At 42.2% G+C, this 18338-nt stretch overlaps 1 protein-coding gene across 1 annotated transcript in view; it reads right to left on the bottom strand.

Moving 5' to 3' along the window:
• Window positions 1–18338, bottom strand: part of LOC149801861 (dual oxidase 2-like) — an 85416-nt gene that overhangs the window by 15598 nt on the left and 51480 nt on the right. The window contains exons 20-23 of the mRNA XM_089956227.1: window positions 2566–2747; window positions 1669–1753; window positions 892–1145; window positions 204–434 (exon numbers count right to left, since the gene is read on the bottom strand). Coding sequence (XP_089812353.1) covers window positions 204–434; window positions 892–1145; window positions 1669–1753; window positions 2566–2747 — 752 coding nt within the window. The remainder of the gene's footprint in view (window positions 1–203; window positions 435–891; window positions 1146–1668; window positions 1754–2565; window positions 2748–18338) is intronic.

An 18338-nucleotide genomic window follows, 5' to 3' on the forward strand; every position in this document is an offset into this window, starting at 1 on the left:
TAAAAAATCGGAAATTCCGATTTAACAATGTTAACGATTCCGACTTGAAAGATTGGGTGGTCTTCTATCAGAAAATATTTAAACATCAGGCATTGCCTTTTTTCCATCATTTTGTCTTATGTTATGACAAACATAAAGTAACATTCTACATATAATGTTTTGATACTGATGAATCTATTACATTGCAGTTTAAAGAGTTGTACCTGTCAGGACAAGAGCCATATAGGCCACGATCTTGTGGGCAGAGTGTAAGGAGTCAAACGGAAAGAATCGGTGAAGGAATGTTTCTCTGAGCAATGTTATGCAGTTCCGGCACATAGTAAGTAGCAGAGTGGCGTACGTAAAAGACATGGCGCTGGCGGCACCCCGAGTAAATGACACTCCGTAACCAGCGATTCTTCGCAGGCCGACATGTTCCCGTAAAACATAGTATTCTGCAAAATATGATAGTACACTTTATTAACAGAATGAACTATTCTTAAAGGTGTCAGTGTAAACTCTTTCGTTAAAATGTTGCACGGCCTTAGGACAAACAAAAATCAATCTTTATGAATATAACGGAAACTGGATACATCTCATCTTGCTTTTCATAATCTATACATGACTTTTCACACAGGGCAATTTCTTGAAAAGGTTATCTGTAAATTAATAGCCTCCTTTGATCCTTCGTTAATCACATGAGCAGAAGTATTATTCTGTGATTCTAATACAGTCTCCTTTATTGCAAGACTGCGTGGAATCAATCGCTTTTTCTTTCAATGTTAAAAGCCGAAGGAAGCGACAATCTTTATGTGCGTCTTGATAAAAAGGAAATATCTGAATGTGTGTGTTCACATACAGGCCTAACATTTCCCTACCATATCATTGCTGAATTTAGTCAATCATACTTACCGTGTGCACGTTCTAAGAAAAGCCCGAATAGTATTAGTATATACACGGTCATCCAGAATACTTCCAGCCTGAAAGTTTCAAGAAAAGCCTTTACATCGTCCCACCGCTCCATCAATTTAGTATTGGGATGGTACAGCTCGGATAAGAGACCCATTCTCTTTTTGGTGTTGAGAAATGAGTTGTCAGCAGTATCACTGCTAATGGAAGTAATCCGTGGGGAAAATGGATTGAGGTTCAGGTTCGTTGCATTCGTGCTGAAAGAAACGATTAGGACTTCTTGGAGAAACATCGACAGTATCTGTATTGATTTGGACGTGGAAAAATGATTGCACCACAAGTTCAGTTTCAGTGCTGGAAACTACCTATACATTACTTTAAGGGGGGGGGGGGGGGGGGCAAAGCAAAACACATAGATAAGATTAATTTGCAATATGGTATTTTATCTGGGTTTTAGTTCTGTTCTGCCAATGATTAATAATATACATCACAAAAGTAGTGGACGAATTCGACTCCCTCAAGTCACTAAATCTACCAGAAAATAGATGGTTAAAGCACGAGGCATGGTAAGTCACTATAAAAGATAATTGGAATTAAAACCCAGTGATACTTAAAACAATCCCCAAAGAATATACGATTTGCTAAATGTATCCGTATGGTTTAGTATCACGGACCTACTAAGCTCTATTGAAACAAAGTTATGATAAATTGTCCTTGGAATAAGATCCTAACAGCTAATTGTATACATGACAAGGCCATTTCAAACTGTACACATCGTACCTATACTCCCGGATAAGAGTCATTCGTCTTTGGTAATTTTTTGTATACTGAGGTTCGTCGCTTTGATTAGACGATGAACGTGAACCTGGATGTATAAAAACGACAATTAAACAACAAGCTAGCCGTGATTTCAGTAACTTTAGGCCCTACATACTTGTTAAGATATTCCCAATCAAAATCAAATATATCAATACACATAAAATTACATATAGTATAATGCCAGGGACCAATATATAAGGCAAAATATGATTAGTTATAATATCCCAGTAATTATATATATGTGACTACTAGTATCACCTTAATGATATATTTCAAACGGAGAATACATTTCATCTTATCATTTGCACACTGATCGAAGCAATGTAAAGTCGGCTCCACTTACATGAATATCGGTTAATTGCATAGATCGCTTAAGTGCATAGCGAAAGTATGGTCCCATTTTATATTGTAAATATACATTAATTCCGCTTAAATGCATACTCCGTTTATATACATTGCTTGGGTCCGGTCCCGAGGCTATGTATATACGCGGAGTTGACTGTATACACGTTATGTAATTTCGATAATAAATTAAACTGAACGAAATCGCATACGTTACCGCAATATGCATAACGTAAAGCTCGCGCACATAAATTCACTTTAAACTCTTTAGTTCTAGTGCAAGAGATCATATTAATGTTTATATATATATATATATATATATATATATATATATATATATATATATATATATATATATATATATATATATATATATATATATATATATATATATATATATATATATATATATATATATATATATATGTATATGCATGTATGTATGTATGTATGTATGTATGTATGTATGTATGTATATACGAATGCCGAAGAAAAGATGTACAAAAGTCAAACTACCCTCCAGCTGTAAATGTGCCCGCTGCAGAGTGGACATGTACTCTCGCCGGGAGAAGACTTTCTTGAAGTCAGAGAACGTCATGTCGCTATCTTGCCGGAGGCCTAGTGATGAATAAATGGATGAGACAAACTCCTCAATAGTGCCTGTCTCAACACCAGAATCTGACAGGTCCACTAAAGACCTAAAACAATAAAATATGTATGTTTATAACAGCTAGGATACTATTGATTATAATAGATGATACTTAATTTATTTGTCTTGTGCACAATAATAAATCTACCCAAAACGTAATGATGCATTCGACTACATCCCATAATAGAATGTAAGTAGTTAGGCGGGATGCCCTAGGGACTAGGGGATTTTCATTGTAAATAGGTGGTTTGTACCCTGGGGACTATGTAAATTTAACATGGAGAGCACAGAGTTTGTACCCTAGGGACAATGGGAATTTAACATGGGGAATTTTAACATGGATGGGACTATAGAGGGACAATGGAAATGGAACATGGGAGATGGATATAGAACACAGACAATAAACATTTTTTTTAAAAAAAAAGAAATGGAGGCATGAAAGGGAATCTCTTTTCGAGGCACTGGAATGGCCCTGAAAAGGGCCTTTGGTTTTATGTTAACATACCATACTGTTAACATAGAGGGCATCGTTGAGGTCTGCTTCTTGTCCTTAAACTCTGTCTTACTTCTGAACCGTAGATCATCACTCTCTTTAAACAACCTTGTCTTTCTACGTAGATTCTTCTTTTCCACACACAGGTATCCGTCCTCTTGATAATGACTCACGAAGATCGGACGTACATGGGTAAGTCCGTTCTAAACAGCATTGACGAGACGCGAGTTGAAGATTCTACGTCGGTCCACATCTTGGTGATGAGAACAGGTGAAGGAATGCAGCGAACTGCGATTATTTATAGGGAGAGGGAGGATCGAAACGGATTGAGTTGACTGACTAATCCAAACACGCATTACAAAATTCAGTCACCATTTGTCCAATTGGAAAAGAGCAGTCCGTTACGTCACATTCCCTATATAGAGGCACTAGCGTTTGTGTGCAGTAAATTCATGCGACACAGTGAGCATAAACATGGCGCAAATTGAGAAGACAATGAATTGGGGTGCACCGACCGTGGAGACTACTCAAGGGAACCCGGACTTACTTCCAGAAGAGGTGAATTGGGACTTTGTGGATTTTCTTTCGCAAGAATTTGTTCCTGAACCAATACCTTCGCCACCTTCTCCTTCTTTACCACACGTGGAGAATTTTAAACAGAGACAGAAAGAAGAATAGGAGAAATTTATACAACAGCAAAAGGAAGCGGAACAAGCTTTTCTCCTACAGCAGCAAGAAGAAGAGGTAAGAAAGAAACAACAAGAAGAAGCAGCCAAGAAACAACAGGGTGAAAGTTAAACGGTTGCGATACTGTTAGACATTTTAGCGGAGTTAAGAAGTCTGAAACAAATGTATCAGATTTCTTTATTACGACCGAAGAGAAAAAGGCCTTCCCGAGCTAAACAACCCAACTCTGTGACAACACCTACCATACCACCCTTAGTGATTTCTACCAAATCATCAACATCGACAGTACGCAGTCCAGAAGTAGGCCTTGGCCGTGGCAAAGGCTTAAGGCAGTTAAAGTTGATTGCTTCCTACGTTTTGTTGTTTAAAACCCACCAAGACCCAAAGGCCCTTTTCAGGGCCACCCATGTCTCTCGAAAAGAAATAATATTTCAATGGCCAACATCAATTAAAACTCAAAAACCCATTTTTTACCCTTATAGTACGTGTGAATGTGTGAGTGCGTGAGTGTAGATTCTTATTCTGAAAATCAAAATCAAGAGACGCTTACGTTTTATAGACTGTTTATTCTTGTACAAATTTTACAATCCAAATCACAACATAACATTTTAAAAAGTTCATAGGTTTCTTCTTTTGTCTTTCTTTACACTCTCTTTTTTTAAATGTCTTCACTTTCACAGCTTTTTCCTCCTCTTCATCCTCACTTCCTTCCCTTCTTTTCTCTCCTGTTTCTGTTTTTTCACCTGTCTTCTTTCTTCATCATCTTCCTCTCCATAACTCCCCTCTTCTTCTTCTGGTTCCTGTTGTTTCTTAGGGCAATCTGGAGACCAATGTCCTTTTTCTTGACAATGATAACACGTATCTTGACTTTTGTCTCTTTTAGCCCCTGTTTTGTTTTTCTGAACGGTCTGGACACTCTGAAGACCAATGCCCTTTCTTCTGACAGATATAGCAAGTATCTTGACTTTTATCTCGAAAGGAGATTGAGTAGTCCCTCGGCTGGTCTGAAGAAAATTTTCTGATGACCCCTTGCAAAGCTCTGATGAAAAGTTCGATCTGTGTAGTCTCGTCCATCGTTCTGCTCGGTTTGAAATAAATAGTGGAAGGACAAGACACACACCTTTTATATACGCTGGTCTCTCATGGCTATAAAGTGGCCCATGGTATTTAAACTTTAGTCATTTGACTTTTTGCAGTCAAGATGAAACGATCCAATCCAATCGAGAAGAAAGAAGAAAGTAAGAGGCAGAAACGTGATCTATCGCCTCGTACCATTGCTGAAGTCTTGGCACAAATTCATGCCAGTGATTTTGAAGAGGACATGAGTGAACCAGAATCCAAACCCAGAGAGTCTGCACCTAGCCCATGTTCACCAGTCAACCCTGAAAAGTACTATTCCATTCGAGACACAGAAAAGCGCTCCTTTAGAAAATTTAGAAATACGGCTTACATTTACATAGTGAAGTTTAAAGATTTCAAGTCCGACGTACCGTTAGAGAAAGCAGAGGGCTTCATCACCGAGATGTGGGATTCTTTGCTCACCACACTCAAACACCAATGTCAAGCCAAAGAAAACGATCGCTTGAGACTTTCCGTACAACATGACGGCTTGAAATCCCCTGTTTGGGATCGAATTTAGCAGCCCTGCAGAATTGACAGCTTCCAAAGTCATGGACAAGATTCAACACGTGCAACAATCCAATGACCAGTTTGACATCACCGATGGAAAAGCCATACTGGACATGACCCACGTTTCTCCTCCTCAAGGGAGTGCACGCAAAAAGGTCTTCTTGGTGAACGGTCTTCGCATTACCAAAACAAGCCTCGTCCAAATTAACAATTCTCAAGACCAGATGTGTTTAGCCAGGGCTATCGCGGTAGGACGAACGTATACCGACAAGAACGACACGGCAGAATGGAAAAGAGCTTGGGAGAACATTCGAAAATCGAACCGAGCCAGACAACGAAATGAAGCAGAACTCCTGTTACAACAAGCCGATCTGTCCAAAGACACACCCTGCGGCATTCCAGAGATGCAAAAATTGCAAGATGTCCTAGCTCCACGATACACCTTGAAAGTGTACCCTCAAGAAGTGCGAGGGTCTCTGTTGTTTCGAGGCCGAGATTTTAAAGATGGAAAATACATTCATGTCTATCATCACGATGAACATTTCGATACCATTACCAGTATCACTGCATTCCTGGGATACGGTTATTACTGTGAGAAATGTGACTATGGGTATAACAATCGAGAGCAACACAAACATTGTGGATCGAAATGCTCGGGATGTTTGGCCTCTCAACCCTGTCTGGACGAAGGACAAGAACGAGTACATTGCCCTGCTTCTCTGCGCACGTTTGTCAGTCCTACCTGTTACCAACAACATTTGAAGACGCAAGGTTCACAGAAGAAATGTGCTTGTCAACTGCTGAGATTGTGCCCCACGTGTGGAAAAGGCATACTTACCAATAATGCCAAGACACACATATGTCGAGGAAAGAAAAAATGTCACATTTGTCACCGAATCGTGGACTTGGAACATCAATGCTCCACGCAAAAATACCAGCACCAACAAGAAAAAGAGGATGGTCACAAGAAGAAAGGGAATTTTATCTTTTTCGATTTCGAATGCATGCAAGAGACCGCCATTCACATTCCTAATTTCTGCGTGGCTTATCGAGCGTGTGAGAAGTTCATTCAAGAACCTATCTTCAGTCATTGCCCTCACTGCAGCAAGATTTCTGGAGGACGTGAAAAAAATTTCGGGCACCTAACACGTTAGCCAATTTTGCCCGATGGGTCCTGGACCCCATCGACAAGACGTGGAGCCAAGAGGACATCGAACGTTACGGAGATTGTCATCGTCATGCCACAGTGATGACTCACAATTTCTCCCGATACGATGGACAGTTTCTTCTCAGATACTATACGGAACATAGTAACGAGCGTCCTAAAGTCACTTTGAACGGAGCCAAAATCATTTTCATGCAAGTGGGACAAATACAGTTTAAAGATTCGATGAGTTACTTGGCCATGCCTTTGAGTCGAATGCCTAAAACGTTTGGAATGACAGAAATGGCTAAAGGGTACATTCCACACTTTTTCAATACCGAAGATAATGAACATGCCGTTCTACCCCATTTGCCTGAGGCTCACTACTACGACCCCGACAACATGCGTACCGAACAACGAGAAGCTTTCTACGCTTGGTACCAGGCTCACGCCTCGGACCCTTTTGGCTTTCAGGAAGAAATGCTAAAGTATTGTCGTTCCGACGTGGACATTTTACGGCGTTGCTGTGGAAAATTTCGAGAACTGTTCATGGAACACGACGGGGTCGATCCTTTGAAAGAAGCTTGCACCATTGCCAAAGTATGTTCCTTAGTGTACCGACAACGATTCATGCCTGAAAACACCGTGGCTGCCATCAGTCCTCAAACGACCAACTATGTCAAACGTCAATACTCGGTCAAAGCACTACGCAGGTTACATTACTTGTGCGAAAAGGAAGACAAATGGATTCAGCATGTCCGCAACGGAGGGGGCGAAAAGACCATCGGAAAGTATTCGGCCGATGGCTGGGACTTAGAAAACCCCAAGATCGTGTACGAATTTAACGGTTGCTTATTTCACGGGTTTCCCGTCTGTTACCCTGATGGTGACACTAAAAATCAGTTTTTACAACGAACCATAGAAGACTTGTACCAGGACACTTGTCAGAGATGCCTAAAGTTAGAAAAGCAAGGATACCAAGTGGTGGAAATGTGGGAACACGAGTATGATCACCGTTTGAAAATCGATCCCGAGTTTAAACGCATCGTGGAAAGTTACCAGTTCATGGACCCCCTGAATCCGAGGGATAGTTTGTACGGAGGAAGAACCAATGCCAACTGTTTGCTGTACCAAGCCGACGAAGAGAAAGGAGAAGAAATCAAATACTTGGACGTGTGTTCGCTGTTTACCCACTCACCACATCGTCAGTCGACTCTTGGAAAAAGTCTATCAAATCGTGTACCAGAAGCGAGTGCGACTTCCCAATCACTTTACGTTGCCGTATGGACATGTTGGTATTGGTCTGTATATAAAAAGGGACAATGTCCAAGATCGACGGTTCATTGTGACTACCAAGACCAAGCGAACAAGATGAATCCTTTGAAAGAGACATCGTTCCAGTTTGGGGATTGTAAAATAGTTTTACTTTTCCCTAATGTGACTAATATTGGATGGATAAGACCCATGCATTGCGACGGAAAATGTCCGGAGGAAACCGCAAGTGTCCATGCGGTTACCATTGTTATTGCGTAACGGAATTTGCAGACAAGTGCGATTGTGAGTCTTGCGATGGGAGCGATGCTGTACGTTGTGACCTTAGTGATGCCGTAAAGCATCATGCGAACTTTGTTCTCACTACCCCTATCACGGAAAGTCATCCTGTGCGTGTCAAACCTGATGGATGTGAAAGCGATGCCACTTGTCCTCTTGGACACTTTACTGGGTTTCATTTTAAATGTGGATGTTAACCTTCACGTCTACCACCCTACGGTTGTCATCCAGCCCTGAGCAAACTCCTATTGATGTCACCCTACCCTCATTGAGATCCTGTGAAAGACGAATATTCGTTTCCTGTGCGTTTGCCTGAATACTGCGTCTTTGAAAATCGTCTTCAATCGTTCAAAGGAAAAGGGCCTAAGTATCTGAGAGGACCAGCCCCTGAAGAATAAGCCAGAGCCGGATTTTTCTAGTTGGGAGAAGGGGATAAAGTCAAGTGCTTCAGTTGCGGTGTGTCACTTCACCACTGGGAACCACAAGATTCGGCCTACCTGGTACATGCTCGATGGTCACCGAATTGTCATTACTTACCCTTAGTGGGACCGAGACATTGAAGTAACTTACCATGTCGTTGAAGAAACCATATTGGCTAGGAGTCAAATGTTGGACATCACCGAGACCAGTATTTAAACTTCATTTAAAAAATGATATTGAATCATTACCTAAAGAACTGCAAGAGAAGATTTACAAGGAAGTTTGGCAGGGACTTGCCAGAGTGAAATCTCAATGGGTAACTGTAGAACGTTTGTGCCGAGAAATTCACAAGAGGAAAGTGAAAAAGTCAACCAATGTGTTAGATTTCTCTGGATCAAGGGTGCGTTCATGCTATTATACCGCTTTAGACCGTTTACATCAAAAGATTTCAGTGACATTCTTGGACGTTACCCTGAGAGGCAGTGGTCAGAAATTACTTGCTATGTGGATTACTTTTGCTCTAGGAGAAGATTGTAAATTAAATTGTACAGACTGACCTATTCATGGATACTTTACAAGAGAACATTCGTGGTTTGCCTGTGGAGTTGAGAAAACGCATTTACCGAGAACTGGTCAAAATACAAGTCAAACGTAAAGAACAGTTGCATCCGTTACGTCACCGATTTTTAAATCACTGGTACCTGAATGCTATAAAAGGATTGATTCGTTTGAAAGTGTTTCATTGGCCAGACCTTGATCAACAACCTTTTGGTTCAAAGAAATGGTTTATTCTTGATGATTCTATTTGGTACCAGGTAGACTTACTGCATCAAATTTCAGAGGAAGAAGAGTTAAAGGAATGCCAACATCTTTCACAGAATGTCACCTTAGTGAAAGAGGAAACTTCTGAACGAACTGTAAAGTGCAAGTTAGTGACTAAACCATTTAGATTTGCTACTGGAGTGAAACCATCTCTGACCAGACAGTACACTTATTGTCTACGAGAAAAAAAAATTTTTTAGTATGACCTGTTTATGGATACTTTACAAGAGAACATTCTTGCTTTGCCTGTGGAATTGAGAGAACACATTTACCGAGAACGGGTCAAAATATAAGTCAAACGATAAGGACAATTGCATCCGTTACGTCACCGGTGTTTAAACCACTGGTACCTGAATGCTATAAGCGAACTGATTCGTCAGAAATTGTTCCAGTGGTCAGATCTTGTTCAATACTTCCAGGTCGCCAATGATCGACATGTTCATAATTTTGGTTACTTCGAGATTCACCTAGAGCAACGAATCGAGGAAGAAGAGTTAAAGGATTACCAACATATTTTACGTGGAATCTACTTAGTGGAAGAGGAAACTTCTAATCTAACTCTGAAGTGTAGGTTACAGTTTGGTGCATTTAAATTCCCAACTGGAGAACGAAGATCTCTGGGTAGAAAGTACGTGTATTCCATCCGAAAAAAAGAGATTATAAAAAAACAGGCTGCCATGCCAAGGCCTTTATCACATGTGATTGAACAGATTCCGTGGAAGGAACTCAATGACCATATTCAAACCGTGGATCATTACCATCAATTATTACAAGAACTGTTTCCGTTCAATTTGGGTCGACAAGTGGTGTGTGTCTTAGTGACTTGTTTTCTGGGATTTCGTTTACCAGCCGATTCCTTGTGGACTCTTTACGAACAGTACTTACCACCCAAATGGCCTTAAATGTTCACGAAAGACTCATTTTGCTCAAAGCCTTGCGTTTTCATCTGGATACTTCTCTACCTCTACGGGAAAGAAAAAGATTCGTCAACTTTTAGCTACCGAAGACGTGTATGACGATGTGTGTGTAGCTTGTGACTTACACCCCAATTGGACAGATGTACGTGCCTGGAAAAAAAGGGGGTTTTGAGGCTTGGACCCAAGAAGTGGCTTAGTATGCTCGAGAGTTGTGATCCTTTTTTACAACGTCCAAAGAAAAAGCCACTTTTCAATCTGTTTTATTGACAGCACCAGAAGAAGAACTCGTCACCCAGGACAGGACAGTCGTAGACATTCCTGAAAGACCCTTTCGGGAGGACACTTGTGTAACATTAGCCCCTGTTGAACTGGTCAGAACATTACCTAAAACATGTTGTACAGAAACTTGTTTCTATTCCACGTTGATCGTTTTCATGTGTCTTTTATCGTTGTACTTAAGCCTTTGGCTTTTATGTATTTTAGTCTTTCGTGTTCATTTTTAAAACATTCAATAAACGTGTCCTGAAAAAGTATAAAAACTCTTGTCTTGTCTGTTTTCGTGTCACAAGTGTCATTCCGAACACTATGGCTACCTCTGCTGTCTCTGCTCCCTCTTTCTCCACTGTCAAAGTCATCGACGAACACTTAGATCGTGCCAGTTGGGAGGCTTTGTATCTTCGTCATCCCTTTAACATGCTCATTGCTGGACTTAGCGGTTCAGGCAAAACCGAATTTGTCAAACGTTTGATCGAACATAAACATCATTTGATTGATCGTCCACCTCAACGCAACGTGTGGTGTTACAAAGATTGGCAATCGGCGTACAGCCTCTTGCGAGAAAGTCAAGGCGATTCCATCGTGTTTGTGGAAGGCATTCCTAAAGAAGACGATGGAATCGTGTCTGACTCCAGTCAAACCCATTTGACGAAGAAGAAATTAAACTTTGGTTTACACGCAAAGGGCATCGTCGTAATGCCAATGTCGTTTACATCACTCAAAATTTGTTTCAACAAAGTAAAGCCCATCGCACCATCAGTCTCAATGCTCATTGCGTGGTCTTGTTTAAAAGCCCTCAAGATAAATCGCAAATGCAAGTCTTAGCCAAACAGTCAGGAACGCCTTGGTTCACTCAGGCGTACGACGATGCCACTCATAATCCACACGCCTATTTACTCGTCGATTTGAAACCTACTACCCCTGATGATTTGCGATTTTGTACCCAATTGTTTCACCACTGGTGCCAAGACGGAGGGCCTGTCCTATACACGTCTCCGTCCTCGACTTAACCCCACAAAAAATCTATAAAAACCTTAGACACTTTTCGTCTGTCTCACACACATTTTCAACATGACGTCCCTTCAGTCCCATCTTCCCGTCAAATTGATTCGTGCCTTGTATGGCATCAGTCGAGAAAAAAAATCCACAAATGCGGGCTCGTGTCTTAGAAGCCAGTCTCAGAGAAGTCTTACGATGGTTCAAGGTGACAGCACGTCAATTACTACAAGGGATCATTCAGATTCCTCATCAAACCAAACGCTTTTTTGATCGAAACAAAGTCGCTTTGACCCAACTGGCCGATCCCCGCATCGACACTCAAACCAAAAAACAAATCATTTTGAAACCTGGAGGGAGTGGTACTCTAGAAGGTGTCATCATTCGCTCTCTCTTAAGATGGGATCCTAATGCTCCCAAAGTTCTCCCCAAGAAAAAAGCCACCGTGTCAAGACCAGGGCCCCAAGGAGACCCGTGTCTCCAAGAACTTCTCCAGCAGCGGGACCCTCCTCTTTCCCATCACCACCTCGGAAAAAGAAAAGCCCACAGAAAAAGAAACAGAGAAAAAGTCTCCAGAAAAAGAAAATCCCACAGAAAACTAGTCGCAAGAGAGGCACTTCGGCCAGGACACAACCTTACACTCGCAAACCACGACCAACAAGGACGGTGACCGCGTCTCCGGTAGCCTCAGGTTCATTCACTTCTCCGTTGATGACACCAAGAACTGAGAAGTACTTGGAGACGTTGATAACACCAAAAACTTCTCCGTTGATGACACCAAGAACTTCTCCAGTGGCAGGATCCTCCTCTTTAGCGGCAGTGGCCGCTGCTCACAAAGTACCTTCTCCCAAAATCAAAGACCAAGAGAGATCGGGCATGTTACAAAGTTTACTGGATTTGTCCTAGCAAGAACTGGCTCGATTTAGTCCGTTACGTACCCCTGCACGACGTGTCATGCCTGTCCTCAAGTTAATACGACTTAAAGACAATCAGTGGCGACACGTTCCAGTATAAAAAAGTTGTGTTACAAAGTAGGGTATCAGTGTTTTGGTGCTCCTGAAGACTCAAAGATGTCACCCTCCAGAAAACATCCCTCTTATAAGCCCCAAGGAAAGAAAAGGAAAGGACTGCCTCCTCGTTTAGTCAAACATGGGGACATGTTATCTGTCCTGTCCAAAGCTTCTCCGCCCCTACGAGAAAAACTCATTCAAACAGCCTCCAAAGAGGTCATCCATGCCGTGTGCGAATGTTGTTTGAACATTTTGAAAGGCATGATCGATTTGTCCAAACACCAGAAACAATGCTTAGGCAAACATCGTCACGTTCTTCGCCAAACGGTTCAAAAGAAAATCCCCATTCGTCAAAAGAAGAAAATGTTGGTCCAACGTGGAGGAATTTTACCCCTCTTGTTAGACCCATTGCTGAAAGGAGTCTTGGGAACCATATTGTGATGACTGGTGGGAGCAAGATAAAAAGGACCTCTGAAGCAACAAGATCTCAGAATTGACCCTTGACATCCAATGGAAGGACGAAAACTAGCTTTAGTGCCTTACAAACGATGGATGGAATACCATCGTTAGCAAGAACAACAGACCCCGCATTTACCTCCCAATCCCCATTTGAGCGAGATGTCCCAGTTACAACACGAATTGCAGTCCTTGATGGATCGCCAAGATTTGTCCGAAACAGAAAAATCGCAAAAGTACGGTCAACTCTTGCAACGACTGCAACTCTTTCACCAGAAAGCTTTAGACGAAACAGCTCTACCCACTCTGAAAGATTTTAAGACCTTGATGAAAAGTCCAGCACCATCATCAGTACCAGTACCAGTACCACCAGTACCAGTGACCAAGATAGAAAAAGGAAAAGAAGAAGAAGGGTTTCAAACTCCACCAGAAAAAGTACGCAGGTTAACAACACCACCTACCTCCAGAATTGGATGGATTAAAAAGATGATGGCCACCCCTTCTTCATCACAGGAGAAAAAGAAAGTGAAGACAGAAGTGAAACAAGAACCGATATCCCCCGCTCAAACATCCTCCTCCTCTTCAACACCTATTGCCGGTCGCACACGCAAAGCATTGCAATCCAAGAAAATACCCCAAGAGAAAAAGAGTAGCATCCTCCAAGAGTGGGTGCCTTATTAACACACCAACCAACACAAAAAAATGGAAAAAGTCTTAGCCAGCATTTACTACGATCCCTCCCATCCTGCAGGTTACGCAGGAGTTCAAAAATTGTATCGTGCTGCCAAAACGCGACTGAAAAGTCTCCGTTTACCTCAAGTGCAACGATGGTTACAAGAACAAGCTACCTACACTTTACACAAACCCATTCGACGCAAGTTTGCCAGAAGTTGCACCCGAGTGGAAGGCATCGATCATCAATGGCAAGCCGATTTAGCCGATGTCTCTCATTTGGCCAGCTACAATCGTGGCTACAAATATTTGTTTTGTGTCATCGACGTCTTTTCCAAATTTGCTTGGGTCGTACCCTTGACTTCCAAATCGAGCAGCAAGTTAGTGCGAGCCCTGCAACGGGTGTTGAAACAAAGCGGTCGTCACCCTCTTCGATGGCAAACGGACAAAGGTACCGAATTTCTGAACCAAGCTTTCCAAAAAGAATTAAAGAAACGTGAAATTCATTTTTTTACCACCGAGAATCCTGAAACCAAGGCAATCATCGTGGAACGTTTTGAACGCACTTTGAAAGACCGCATGTGGAAATATTTTACGCATCACCACACTCTGAAGTGCATCGACATCTTACCGCACCTGGTGCAAGCGTACAACCAATCTTACCATCGAAGCATTGGACGTGCCCCGCAAAAGGTGACTCCCGACAACGAAGTGCTGGTTTCTGATCGCCTGTTTGATACGTCCCCGACGAGGGCTGTCCCCAAGAAAAGTGGAGTGTTGGCCGTAGGAGATTGGGTACGCATTGGCAAAACCAAACGCACTTTCGACAAAGGTTACTTAACTAACTGGACGACCGAATTGTTTCGTGTCACTGGACGAGTGCATGGTCGTGATCCTGCCGTCTGTAAATTGGAAGACATGAACGGAGAAGTGTTAAAAGGAACGTATTATTTGCCCGAGTTACAACGTATCACCAAAAAGAAGACGACGTATACCACATCGAAAGCATTCTCGAATGCAGAACCCGTAAAGTGGGCAAACGACGTGTCAAAGAAGTTAAAGTACATTGGAAATGATATCCACCCAGTTTTGATTCTTGGATCGACGCTTCGTAAGTCATCGACTATAAAAAGAAGTGACCATCATGCCCTTTCACACAGACTCCGCTACTGCGACCACTCCTTCACCTAGTTCTTCTCTGCAAGATCTACAGAAACAACCCTTGTATGTGTGGTGTGGAGAACGTGTGCCTAAAATGCAAATCGTCTTTTTTCTGCCAATTTGAGCTTGCAACAAGAAGACAAACAATTGTGGATCATTTTATTGAGCAGTTGCATCGGTTACCTGCTTCCCAATCCCTCCCTGAAATTCACCTCGAACGGGAACGACGGGAACCTTGTGTCCAGTGCCAGTGCCAGTCACCACTCCAACAACAATAACAACCCCATTTCGGGTGGAGACACTCCTCTGACTTCCAGTAACCCCTCGGACAGCCACAGAACTCTGGAATTATGAGTCACACTAACCAATTTTACTTAAACTTACCCAGTGACAGTTTCATGGAGGTGTTTCCCAAGAACACGTTGTGCTGTTACACGGATAAATTACCTCAGGCCATCCAATTTGATCACGAAGCCCATTGGGAAGTGGCTTTGGTAGAAATGATTCACCCAACCCATGTCCTCAATGTCCTTCCCAATCAATTTTTTTTCAGTGGAAGTTCATGACGAACAATTTTAACAGTACTTGGATACCAACGTCAAATATGATAAGAAAGCACCTAGCACAAAAAATCAAAAGTCGACCACCTATCACTTGTTGATTCCTCCAGGCTATTATTTTAGTGTTCAACATTTGGTGAGCACCATAACCTCCAGGTTTAATGTCGTGTTTCTTAAAGCTTTGGAGAGTGTCAGAAAAAGTGTCACCCTGGAGTACCATATAGTAGCTCGTCGTTTCCGAATGAAATTTCCTGAGGGGGGTAAAATCATGTCCGTTTTATTTTGTCCTGAATTGTTTGACATGTTGGGCGGAGACATGGAGATGAAAATGGCCATGATCAAGAAAAAAGGAATTACCAGTCATTTCCGACAACGATTCTTTTACCAAGTTATTTCGTTCCACGGTAGAACTGAACCAAGGACTGAATTTGATCTTTGTGTACTCCGATGTGGTGGAGTATAACGTGGTGGGACACACCTCCGTACCGTTACTGCGTGTCATTCCTTTCAAAGTGGATTCTGCCACGAACGCTGACGAGGAAGGTGGAAACACTTATCACGTTCACCGCGAATTTGTATATCCTCACTATTTGCCTGTCGGCAAGTCTTATTTGGACACGGTCAACATTGCTATAAAAGGAGATCTGGGACAAAATATTTTATTCACCAAAGGAAAAGTCACGGTGAAACTCCATTTTCGAAAACGGTTCTCTAACGACTTGTAAGTCATGTATCCAGTGTACCGAGGCGTTGCTCGACAGCGATGATACGGTTTGGGAGATATGCTAAAATCGGCTTTTCGTTCGGTGGCTCCCGTGTTCAAACCGATGGTGACACGCGCATTGCACGCCTTGAAAGATGCCGCACTGACACAAGGCAAAGAATTTCTCCAAAATGTCATCATCGACAAACAAAACCCTAAAGAAGCCTTCTTGAGGGCAGGCAAAAATGTCTTGTTGCAAACGGGCAAAGACATTTTGGGCTTACGAGAAACGCCTATAAATGCCCTGAGCTCTAGTGAGTCAGGCATTACTACATCCCTGCCGCCTCAACAAGCACAAGGCAGAAGGAGACGACAAAGAAAATACCCTTTCCCCAGACTTCACACTTCTAAAGCTAGAAAGACAAAGAAGAGAAAAACTGTTCGAGACTTAGACGTTTTAGATAATTAAATTATTGAGAAACAAAAAAAATGATGCACCGAGAGTCTTGTCTTGTTCCAAGTCGGAACTAGATCTGTTTGCCATGCCACCCACCATGATGACCATGCAAGAATCCCAATGGGTCGAATTTCATCCCGTCTCCTCTTTGACGGATTCAGCGCCTATCGAGTTTGAAATCAAAGGACAACCTGAAGATTACATCGATCTGAATAGTAGTTACTTGTATTTGAAAGTGAAAGTGATCGAACCGCTCAACACCAATTCAGGAGCCGATGCTAGAGTAGCCTCCCGTCAACAATTTCATGCATTCCTTATTCAGTGAAGTGGGTTTGTACTTGAATAACAAACTGGTCAGCAGCAGCATGGATACTTACCCTTACCGAGCGTACCTGGAAAATCTCTTGACGTACGGAAAAGAAGCCAAGACCACTCATCTGGATGCTTGCGTGCTATGGAAACCTGACACGGCAGGTGCAACCACGTTTAACGACACAGTCCTAACAGCAGATGACGATCCTCACAATGTGGTGTTTAACGACCGTCGTAAGAAAATTCTGCAAGGACGTAGTTTAGAATTGATGGATCGTTTGCATTTGGTCATGTGGTTGCAAGAAAAGTATTTGCTGAACGGTGTGGATGTCCGCCTGAGACTGAATCGTAGCAGTGCCTCTTTATATTTGATGGCTGCTGCTGAAGCCACTTACAAAACTATCCTTCAAGAAGCCAGACTCTACGTGCGTCGTGTGGAAGTGTTACCTAAAGTGGGAAACGATATCAGTCACACGTTAAGCAGAACGACCGCCAAGTATCCAATACGACGCGTAGAAGTAAAAACGTTCACCATTCCCGCTGGACAGCGATCTATAATCGAAGATCATCTGTTCCAAGGACAGTTACCCAAACGTTTGATCGTTGGTATCGTAAGCAATGCAGCTTTCAACGGAGCCTACAATGAAAATCCATTTACCAGTTTCGAAAACTTTGGCGTGTCCAAGATTGACGTCAGTCGCGACGGCAAGACCTTGTGTACCCGACCCTTTGAGCCCAACTTTACCCAGAAGAATTATTTGAGATCATGCTTGTCTCTGTACGAAGCCACCGGACAGTTAGGAACCAACACCAGTCACGGTATTTCGTACGACGATTATGCAGGAGGTTAAGCTTTGTGGGCTTTTGATTTCACTCCAGACCAAGGCAGCGACGAGGGACATTTCCACCCTATAAAATCTGGTCAGATTCGTGTAGAACTTCAGTTTCAAACCGAGACCCTGATGTAACAGTGAACGTCATCCTGTATGCAGAATTTGATAATACGATAAAAATCAACAGTTTGAGAGAAGTCATTCTAGATTATTAGAAGTCATGGAAGACTGTTATTCCTCTTTACCTAGTGGAGAAACTTTGGACATGGAATGTGAGGAGACCATGAAAGAAGAATCTCAAGACAAAGACGACGAAGTTATGATGAAGTCGAGATAGCCAGAACAAGAAGCACATTTAGTCTCCTGTTTTGCTACAGTCCTAGCAGAAAAAATTAAGGAATTGATCAAGGAAGATTGCTATGGATGTCACAATGATCATCCCAGTCAAATTCAACACGATAAATGTCTGATGTTGAGTCAAGAAGAAAAATTGGACGAGTATCTGGACGAAGCTTGGGGTCTCATCTCGAAAGAAGTCGTG

This window comes from Sinohyriopsis cumingii, chromosome 4 (assembly GCF_028554795.1).
Source record: "Sinohyriopsis cumingii isolate HCF-2022 chromosome 4, ASM2855479v2, whole genome shotgun sequence".
Lineage (NCBI taxonomy): Eukaryota > Metazoa > Mollusca > Bivalvia > Unionida > Unionidae > Sinohyriopsis > Sinohyriopsis cumingii.